Source organism: Gracilinanus agilis, chromosome 5, assembly GCF_016433145.1.
Source record: "Gracilinanus agilis isolate LMUSP501 chromosome 5, AgileGrace, whole genome shotgun sequence".
NCBI lineage: Eukaryota > Metazoa > Chordata > Mammalia > Didelphimorphia > Didelphidae > Gracilinanus > Gracilinanus agilis.
This window is the reverse complement of record NC_058134.1, coordinates 84,381,108-84,392,229: the sequence shown is the minus strand read 5'-3', so window position 1 is coordinate 84,392,229 and position 11,122 is coordinate 84,381,108. Positions and strand designations below refer to the sequence as shown.

At 36.9% G+C, this 11,122-nt stretch overlaps 1 protein-coding gene across 1 annotated transcript; it reads right to left on the bottom strand.

Annotated features, from left to right (window-relative positions):
* Window positions 1–780: 780 nt before the first annotated feature.
* LOC123249407 (isopentenyl-diphosphate Delta-isomerase 1-like) lies at window positions 781–5,716 on the bottom strand. Its single transcript, XM_044678426.1, has 4 exons — window positions 5,575–5,716; window positions 5,101–5,193; window positions 2,848–2,978; window positions 781–1,098 (listed from the first exon to the last, which is right to left on the bottom strand). The coding sequence occupies exons 1-4, from the start codon at window positions 5,714–5,716 to the stop codon at window positions 781–783; spliced, it is 684 nt and encodes a 227-aa protein (XP_044534361.1).
* Window positions 5,717–11,122: the final 5,406 nt, after the last annotated feature.

The window sequence follows — 11,122 nt, the reverse complement described above, 5'->3', positions numbered from 1 at the left end:
TAAGAGAATTAAATGTTAAACTTTCATATTCATCATGGTAATAAATGTAATCAGAATATGAATTTCCATCTGACATTATGCCATTTCCATTTTCAGATGTATAACTTTAGAACAGGTGGGGAAGAAAAAAGAAGTTCAGTATTAGTTTTCATTTTTGACAAATTTGGTTTTTATGGATTGAGGAATTTTAAAGTTTAGCAGAGGAATTGTAATAAAATCTTCCCTATAGTGAGTTTTTCTTCTTTACTTTTCTTATCCCATAGAACCCACAGCCCTCTTGGGCTTTAAAGAGAACTTTTCTCCTGCCTTTCTTTTGTATTTAATGTGTATTATGTTGTTCCATAGTAACTTATGTACTTTTCACATCCCTTAAACTTTGGGAGGTCAGGAACTGTCTTAACTAAACTTCTCTCTCCTTTATTGATTATCAGAGTGTCTATACACAATAAAATCCAAGCAAGGTGAAAACTAGAAATTCAGAGAGAGAAAAAAATAGAGTAAATTAGGTTGGTGTTTTGTACCTGTCTGGAAAATGCTGTCTTTCTTCAACAGGGAATGAGGAAATAGTGAAGTATCTCCTTAGGGACACCAGATATACCTATAACCAGTTAAAAGGATGAAAACATACCCTACATATAGAATCTTTTTATTCCCACTCTCTACTCCCTTAGTAATATATGATTCTGGAGTCATAATTATCTACTCTACATATCACACAGAATGATTAAAGACTTTGCTTGCCTATAGTGCTTTGCTTTGATACCATAATAACCTATGGCTTTATAGTCGGTGTATTGTTTTATGGTCAACAAAATCATTCACGTTTGGTAAGCTATCCCACCACTTAAAGAGAAAATTCTCTGCCATGAGTTTTAACCATGGAGTAATCTTAGCTTCGCCTCTGGCTCCTTTCTCCAGGAGCTCTCTTAGCTCTTCCTTTGACATATAGTAATAATTTTTCAACTCTCTGGAATCTGGATTTAAGGTTACATCTTTTGTCATCAATAGAAGATAAGCAATTTCATGTTCTCCCCACGTCTCATCTGATTGAGCCTTGTAATGGTAACGTGTCATAAAGATGATATCATCCAGGGAAACCTGTGATCAAATTCAGAATACTGTTAGCAAACCTATCATAGCAGACAGATGGCTTTCGGTTTCTAAACATAGAGAAAGAAGTTAGTGTAAGGAATGTCAGATTTAGAGTAGAGGACTAACATTTGAAACCCAGCCCAGTCACTAATAGTTGAGTGTCCTACAATTTATTTAACCTGTATGGATCTTAGTTTCTTTGTTCGGTTTATTTTTGCCTTTTATCTTTGATGCTTAACACTACAGTTGTCACATAGTAGGAGCTTAATAAATGCTGTTTCTTAATTAATATTCAAATCTTCCTGATATCATCCCTTTGAAAAGTTCCACTCTTTCCATCACCTACTTAATCTCCTTTTGATAAACCAGTCCTCTATAGCTAAGAGAACCCCTGGATTATGGCTAAAATATCTACCAAAAGCATTATTTGTTTTTGTTTTTTTATTTTCAGCTAACATTTTTAGTGACAGTTTAAAAGACTAATTTGTAAGAATTATAACTGCTAGGTTATACTGTCAGGATTTGCCTGATTTGGCAACTTATTATACTGCACGTTATTTGAACCTCAAGGCTCTGAGCCATTCAGGCACTAGAAAACTAATCACTGGTTGCTGCCATTAAAGGAAAAATCTGATCGAGGCTTTACTTTATTTCTTCAAGTGGTCTTGTCTCAGAAGGGACATATCCTTCTTGCTATGCTGCCTACATGTCTCTTTTGCTTAGTCTTCCATCCTGTTTTGCACCACTTAGTCAACAAGAAATTATTAAGCACTTAGATGCGTTGGGCAGTAAGTGAAGCCTTAAGAATACAGAGAAAGGTAAAAACCTGTCGCTGCCTTCAGGGAGCATATATTCTAATGTAAATATGTCGGCACACATAAGATAGCTACAAAAAGATGAAAGTAATTCTTATTAGAGAAGTCATGCTGCCCCTTCATTTATTAATTAATTTCTAGATTCTTTTTATTTTTCTATTTTGGTCCTGTTCTTTGTTGTTGATGATTATCCTAGCTTCCCTTGGTCTCCATCGTCAATAAGTGGTTTCCTGGAGCTTGATCTGATATAAAAATGTCACACAGTCTGACAAATGGCATGTGCAGAGGTCAAATGGTTTTTGTCAAAGCTGAGAGTTAGAAGACTTGGGTTCTAGTTTTTGTTTAGTCACTAATCAACTGTCATATAAAGTCACATAAAACTTTTTGTGCCTCAATTTCTTCATTTTAAAGTGAAAATGAAGAGAAGTTCCTTTTTGTTCTCATACTCAATGATTCTCAAATACCAAGTGTCCTACATACAGAAAGCAGAAGCAACAAATTAGAATCAGTGGATCATTGATTTATAGTAGGAAGGGACCTTAAAGATCATTCAGTCCAACCCCTCTGTTTACAGATGAGAAAAGTAAGGAACAGAGAGATGGCCAAGATCAACCCTCCAGTGAATATCTGAGGTAGGTTTTGGATCCAGGTCTTCCTAACTCTAAGTCTAACATTTTGTTCACTCTTCCATGCTGACTCTCATTATCACTTGATTAGGCATCCTGGTATGTAGAACTCAAGCCTCTCCTGACAATGACATTTTACCATATTGTCTCTGAATGTAATTTGATCACTAGATCAAAACCTTTTCAGATAACTCAAGGCAATTAATTATGTTAGTGTTGATCCAGCTCTAGACAAAGAACTCCTTTAACTTTTCCTTTGTAATTAATTTTACAATTAATTTGTGCAATTATTTCTAGTGAATAAGATTGTTTACCTCTTCCAGGGGAATTCCTAGTTCAGCACACATGCGCCTCTGAGCTGCCCTCCTTACTCCAATGGCATTATTTTCATCTAGCTCTTGGCAATTGCTTAATGGATGACTAGAACAAGAATCAGTGAAGTATCCTAAAAGAATGAAGATAGGATGCATTTTTACCACTATATGTCCTTGTAAGCTTCCAAACAAAACAGAGGTTAGTACTAACCTATTTAGGCAAAGAACTTATTTATCTCCCATTTATCAGGCAGATCACTTTCTATGTGGTTGTCTGAGTAAAGAGTAAAAATGTGACCAAAGAAATAAGCTTGCAAGAAAATCCATTTCACAGGGTTGTTAAAATGATCAAGAAAATGGCAAGCAAGTATCGATACAGACATTTAAAGGAAATGCATTTTGAGAAAAAAAAAAAAAGCTCCCTTCTCTAAATTATCCTTACAAGATGATGGCCTATGGTATGACCCAGAAAAAAATTGTAAGAGTCACCGAATGTTTTTTCCTAAAATAATCAGGAAACTGTGATTATCCTATTGACAAAATATTGGAATTGTTTTTTAGAAAAGTATTATTTATCCCTCCTGCAAAACCACAAAAAGTACCTCATTACCATGCAAAGTTTATGTATCTATAATTTTTATGATTCTCAAGTTGTAAAGGACTTTAGACATCAAATGGTTAAGACTTCTAAACCTGTGAACTTAATCAATATTTCAATAGCTATATTTTCATATGCTAGTTTCCATTTTTAATATTCTTTATTATATTTTATTCAGTTAAAAACAATATTCTGAGAAGAGTTCCATTGTTTTCAACATACTGCCAAAGAGACCTATCACACAATAAAGTTTAAGAATTCATGATGTATTTTGTTGGATGTCTTCATGACGTATTCGTCAGAGTCATTAAAAACTAAAAATGAGGAATAGCAAAGGGAGGAGAGGATAGAAGGGGGAAGCAATAAGGAAGAGAGAGAAAGAAAAGGAAAAAAAGGAGTGAATCTTAGGACAGGAGCCAAAGAAAATGGGAAGTCCTGGCTCTCAGCTTAGTCTTTTCATTATATCCTCTAGGTATCATCCTGCTTATCCCACCCCTTCTGGTCATCTGGCACAGAAATAATTGAAACAAGAAGTTACACATTTTGACCAACAATTTAATAATTTCATCTTTCAGTTCATTCAGAAATCTTGGGTGAATGTCTTCTGGTGTTAGTGCTTTGTTAATACTCAAATTGTCAGTTTAGAGTAGAAACTCCTGGGATCTCCCTGTTACTGAAGGTCATTGAATAGGTAAAGCAAAGTTAATTTCCAATTACCTGCTGGATCATAGAGTGATAGATTCAAAAATGAGAATGACCTATTGGGAGACTAACTCATCAACTGTTCCCAAATCCACATAAGAGAAGTCTGTCTGAAATCATAGGACAAATAGAGATTCAAGGGGAGGTATTATGGGGAAAACCAGGAGAGTTGACTTAAATATTAAATGTGGGCTCAGTGGGGTGGATAGTAGACAGGAAGGGACAATGAGTAAGACTTTACAAGCCAGGGAACCAAGTTTAACTATTAGGGGAATGACCATTGACAGAAATGGCAGTTAAGCCTGACTAACTGTCACTCTGCCCCACCCAGCCTGGAATAACTACTGAGTATTACATACACACAATGAGGACTTTAAAGTACTAGAAAAATCACAAGGAAATAGTTTAATTATAATATGAGGAGATAGGAAAGGGGGTTAGGTAAATCTATGACCAGAACCCAGAACTGGAGTCAAAAGGGTAAGTTCCTTAGCCAACCTGGCTTCTGCCAGGTTTTGATAGTTTGGCTAAGGACCTGAGGAAGGGGGCTTGAATTTGGGGTCTCACAACTGTTCCAGAGATGTTTTCAGGATTCCAGGAACCAACTCCTCCACAGACAATGATCCAAAGTAACCAGGTAGGGAGAGATGTCTGCAAACTGTCCACCAGATCACAGGCTACTTCCCTACTCTGAGTTGACTTGCAAGATTGATGTCTTCTGCCTTTTCAACCTTCACCACTCTCCAAGATCCCAGGTCAAAAAGGGACTGCAGATTGCACTTCTGCTCTGAACCCCTTACAGCACAGCACTGTCTATTACTCAGCTCTCTCCCCCCCTACCCCTTGCATTCTATTCAGAATGTCCATGACTTCCAGCAAAGGCTTTCTCTAACATGCTTACACAGATCTACTTTTAAACTTTTAAAGCCTATACCTATTACAGAGGGACTCACCTGGAAAGGTAATTTTAGTGTCTGATCTCTCTTGTACCAGTAGTTGATTTTTGCTGTTGAACAAGACAACACTGAAAGCTCGGTGTAAGAGCCCTGAAAAGAAGGGAATATTTATAAATAAGAAAAGAACTCATTTAAATGTAGAGTTAATACATTATTCTCCTGGCAATGCTTTACTCTTCTGCGCTGTCCTTACATATTGCCAAAAACTGAAGCTGGGGCCATATAGACACAACAGAAGGCAAGATGTGGTGAACATCTGCTCCTTCAGTTCTCCCATTTGTCATTAATTATGTAGGAAGTCAAAATCATGCAGATGAAGGGACATGTCTTTAGTTTGAAACATTATAGATGGCAAGTGCTCCAGGTGATTCATTCTCTTATAAGAGGTCACAGTACAAATTTCATACTATCTATCAGACTAGGAAAATATGGGGGAAACCCTTAGGAAGGACACCCAGCTTTTTACCAGACCTTTTTCAATGTTTTTATACAAGTGACAAGTCTTCTTGTCCTCTTCACCAATCACATTATCATTGTCATCAATGACGATGCATAACTCTGTCAAGCGTCCTACTTGATACTTATCCATGTGATTACTAATTTCTTCTGACATATTTTTCAGAAATTTCTGAAAAAAGCAAAAGAATCGGTTGTTATTGGTAATGTGAAGATAATAATAATTACATAATTCTTAAAGGCTTATAAGATACTTAATATTCTTTATATTATTTGAAACTTATGAGGTAGTTGACAAATGTTGTATTATCTCCATTGAGCAAATGAAGAAACTAAGATTCAGTCAAATTCAACAACTTGTCCAAGTTTCATGGGGTCTTAAGTGGCTGAACTAATAATCAAATGCTCTGACATTATGACTAGTGTCCTTTTCAACAAACTATGTATTGCCAAGAATCTTCAGTTTCTACTAGTCATTTCTCTTCAAAGCTAATTCTGATTTTATAATTTCTAATTATACTCAAGCATTTGTTTTCTATAATAGGGGAGCATGGTAATGTGGAATGAGAACAGCATTAGAAGACTTGAGTTTTGGTCTTGGTTCTATAACTAACACAGTAGATGCCCTTGGGCACAGCCAAGACTTCCATAGATCTCAGTTTCCTTAACTGTACATTGAACCACCTGGACTAGGAATCACCTAGAGTTACATGTTCTCTATAAATATGATAATCTCTAGAATTGTATCACCAACTATTTATTTGACATTTCAAACTGGATATCCTATAGATATTTCAAACTCACCACATCCAAAGCAGAATTCATGATCTTTCCATCCAGATTTATCGCTTTTCTGAACTTACTTATTACTTTTGATTACCAAAGTTCACAACTTCAGTCAACTCATTGTCTCTTAGCACTACTATCTGCCTCATAACATTTTTTGCATGTATTCCCTTCTCTTTATTCACATAGTCACTGCTTTAGTTCAGAACCTCAACACCTCTTGCCTGGATTATTGCAGTAACTTCCCACTTGTCCTTCCTACCTTGATTCATCCATTCTAAATCATCCTTTTCACCAAAGGAGGTTGCCAAAGAGATTTTCCTAAAGTACAGATATAACTATATTTTTCCTGTGACTCAATAAATGCATTGGCTTCTTATTACCTTTGGGATCAAATATAAGCTCACCTGTCAGACATTTAGAGCTTTTTATATCTTATCTCCTTTCTACATTTCCATTGCACATTTTTAAAAATTTGGTTATACTGATCTTCTTGTTGTTCCACACACTAAAATCTCCCATTCTTGGGCCTTTTCACTGACTGATCCTCATACCTGGAAAGCATTGCCATCTCATGACTGCTTCTAGCATTCCTTATTTCCTTCAAGATTTAGCCCACAGAACATCTTATACATAAAGGGTTTTATTATCTTCTTAGGTTCTAGCATCCTTGCTCCCTAAACTACCTTACATTCATTTTACATATATATAGTATGTGTGTATATATATATATTATGTATAGATTTATTGTTTCCTCTTATAGGATATATACTCCTTAAGGTTAAGCACTGTACATAATAGATACATGATAAATGTCTGTGGATGATGCCTTCTAGTTCTAAAATTTTATGCATTTAATTGTACTCTATGGTTTGGTATCTTGTAAAAATCAATGGCCTTTGAATTCATTCTTGTGTATTTTCTATTTTTAAGAGCTTATGCCGCAGATGTAATCAAAGATAAAAAAAAAAGCCACAAAATGCAAGAATGATTCCAGAAAGGAAAAGTTAAACTCTTTCCCCACCCAATCCCAACCATTGGTAATCAGTTTTTACCATTGTATTCCCTTATCTATGCAGAAGCCAAAATTCACTCTTCTCTCAAATCAGGGACTTTCTTTCTGAACATATTAAGGAAGCATGGAAAACAATTATGCAGAAAAAGAACTTTCAGAAAATAGTGAGAAAATCTTTACAAAGTAATAATGCATATTTACCCTCTCTTGGCAATTAATCACCTTAATGCTGGTTCTTGAATTCACTCTTGAAATCTGTTGAGCTTTGTGAACGTCCTATACTCAATATTGGTTTTCAATTTGGTTTGCCTTTTATAACCTGAGGATTAGGATAAAGGGAGGACACTTTTACTAGGGGGTTTAATATATTATCTTCTGAAGCAAAGTCCCCACCCTAACCTATCTTTTTCAGTTAGGAGGGGAGGAACTTTACTTTATTTTGCCTACACAGCATTCTTTGAAAAACATGTACTTTTTGTTCTTTTATGAAAGAAGATGGTCAATCAAGATTATGAATGTAAAGAAAGGGGCAAAGTGAAGGACAACAATGAGGATTAAGTAATTCCAAACTAGTTAGGGGATATCACTTATTATATTCTGAAGTACACTTAATTCTGTTTCTTTGTGGATTCCACAACATTCAGTAAGCATTCTAACACTCTACAGAGAAGTAGATGGGGAACAAGACAAGGGAATGGGGTGGGGGGTGGTAACTGAAAGGAGAGGGAATTGGAGGAATGATAAAAAGTAACATTCAATAAGATATAAGATTTCCAAGAATTCCTGAGGAATAAGCCAGACCTAAACAAGAAAATTGAAGGCCAAATATGAGACACAAGAGAAGCCCAGAAAGGTAAATAAGAAAGAAAAAATTTAAGGGACTTATTAAGGTAAAAATGTTTATGTCTTCATGGAAGGGGGTTTTCTGTAATTCTCAAAAATTACTCTTAGTAGTGTTATAGAGAAATTAAGAAATTAGCAAGTGAAGATGACAGGCAAAAACAGAGTTCCAGAACTTTGGATGAGTGACTGGCAGAGTGTCAGTTATTCCCTGGGACTTTCACCTCGATGGTACTATCTGGTCTATCTCTATATCCTGTGAATCACCAGCCATCAAGTGTTCACTGACTAGAAAGAGGTTGAGTTGTATGTGAGACACACCGTGGTGGACATTGGTGTCAAGATCCTTACTCCCTTTCCAATTTGGATTTTTTTTTTAAATTTTAAACCCTTAACTTCTGTGTATTGACTTATAGGTGGAAGAGTGGTAAGGGTAGGCAATGGGGGTCAAGTGACTTGCCCAGGGTCACACAGCTGGGAAGTGTCTGAGGCCGGATTTGAACCTAGGACCTCCAGTCTCTAGGCATGGCTCTCAATCCACTGAGCTACCCAGCTGCCCCCTTCCAATTTGGATTTTACTTGCTGTTACCAACTGGATTCCTGGAGGACACTTGTGAGAACAACAGACATGAGACCCCAATTTGCTCATTTGGACCTGTTCACCTTTCAGATTTCCTTTACCTTAAATATCATTGTAGGGAAACTGGATAGGCTGAGTTAGGCAGCTGGGCATTGTAGTGAGATCAGAATAGGTAAACCTTGTTGGACCTAGGTGGGAAGGGAATCCAAGTTTTGTTATAAATTAGTTAATCTCACTCCCTTCCCTTCCTATCCCTGTTAGTTAAATAAAACCTTGTTGTGTTACCTAACAGTCTCTCCCTGAAAGTCCTTTTCCAGATCAGGTTGGTCCAATAATATCTAAGACTTGTTGTGATTCAGTTATCAGTCACCTGCCCATTATCATCAATTAATAGCCCTTATCCATACTTCATTTATACATTATTTATACCACCTACATATATTTATTTTTTAGTAGTAGAGAAGAGAGAAGGAATTTACTCAGAAAAAGGGTGGAAAAGTAAGCTCATTATGAAAATATGATGTATATGATAATATATGATGATATATATGTAAATGAGATGACATGGAGTGATTATGTATATATGATATGATATGTATGCATATGAATGACATGTAAAAAAATCAATCAAGGACTGAAAGAGAGGATTGCACTGAGAGAAAAGGGAAGGGAGAGATAGAATGATGTGATAAGGGAATTAAGACAAGTAGGGTAATAAGGGAATTGTCAAAGGTAATAAACTGAGGTGGTAATGGACTAAAGGCAGGTAGGGAGATAAGGTAGTTGTAATAGGAATTAAGGCAAGGTAATAAAGAAATAGTCAGGTAAAGTTGTAATGAAGATAAAGCACTGTGGATAGGGGTTTGTGGATCCCTAAGGCAGTAAAGTGGATAAGGAAGGTACAATAGTGGAGCAAAGGGAGAGGATGAGGTATTTCAGGCAGACAGCTGCAGCAGGGAAACACAGACTGGATACACAGGTTTGAGACAGAAACACTGAAGGGAAACAGACTGAACCCTTCCGGTAGGAAGGGCACTTCTACAGACAAAGGTTAGGGCCAGCCAGAAATGGCTTGAAACTGACTAGAGGGCTTTCTAGTCAGTTTCTCAGGTTCACAAAGGAAGAGTCCAGAGGAAGTATAGAGATCACCACTTCCTCTCAAAATGGATGCCTCCAACTCTCTCAGGACCCAGAGAGGATATTGTTCCTTTCTCCCCTTCTCCCTCTCTTACCAATCAACTAATGAATTAGCCAGAGGTTTGATTAAGTGACAAACAGGGTTTATTGAGTTTCAGGGTTGATTGTAAAGGACAGAGGGATACAAGGTAACTCTAACAGCCACCTAGGGAAAGCTTCAGGTGGGGGAGGGATACAGGAATGTGAGACTGAGAAAGGACCTGCCTAACTCAGCCCCAAGAGGTTTTGTTGCCTAAAAGGGGTAGGAAAGTTGGATACAATGATTCAAGAGATAATTTGTATCAAGGGAAGCCCTACTTGACTACAGGGAAACTAAATCTACAAAGTTTAAAGCTACCACCCTGATCCACACTCCTTTCAAAAACCCACAAAAATTCAGGAAGGGGAAATGATGATTGGGAAAGGGAAGGTCAGGGAAATCCAAAGGAAATAGCTAAGCTAACAAATCTTAAGAGAAAAGCTGCAGAAATAAAGGCCAGGTTTCAGTACAAAGATAGAGCTCAGTTGACCCTCCTACTCTCATCGAGTCTCCAGGATCAACTGCCACTAGTCAGGGTTCTAAACCCTTTTCAACTGTCAGAAATTCTGCAGTAAGGCTTTGCAGGGTTAATATGCACCCTTCTGCACTACAATGAAGTAAATTATATAACATAAAGAGGTGAGAAAAATCAATACAGAGGGAAGGGCCAGTGGTAAGAGACAATGCTTAATCATTACTCTCATTGTAACAGGCTCAGAGAGGGAAAAATGAGTATACCCATTGGGGTATAGCATTCTATCACTCTACAGAGAAGTAGATGGGGAACAAGACAAGGGAATGGGGGATAACTGAAAGGAGAGGAAACTGGAGGAATGATAAAAAGTAAAGTACTGGTGAGGAGAAACAGAGTGAAAGGAATAGAGCAGGATCTAAAGGGGATAATACTATGGAGGGCAATACACAGTTAGTAATCATAATTCTAAATGGAAATGGGTTGAACTCACCCACTAAACAGAAGTGGATAGCATTGTGGATTAAAAACCAGAATCCTATTATGTTGTTTACAAGAAACACATATGAGGCAGGGTGACACACAGATTCAAGGCAAAAGGCTGGGGAAGAATTTGTTATGCATAATATAAAGGGGAAAAAAAGCAGGCATAGC

Bases quoted from the DNA above. Each gene is read 5' to 3' on its own strand.
- LOC123249407 (XM_044678426.1), bottom strand. From the start codon at position 5,716: ATGTCAGAAGAAATTAGTAATCACATGGATAAGTATCAAGTAGGACGC. The intron at 5,194-5,574 runs GTCTGGTAAAAA...CCTTCTTTTCAG, and splicing joins GTATAAAAACATTGAAAAAG to GGCTCTTACACCGAGCTTTC. The intron at 1,099-2,847 runs GTAAACAATCTT...ATTTGATCACAG, and splicing joins TAGGAATTCCCCTGGAAGAG to GTTTCCCTGGATGATATCAT.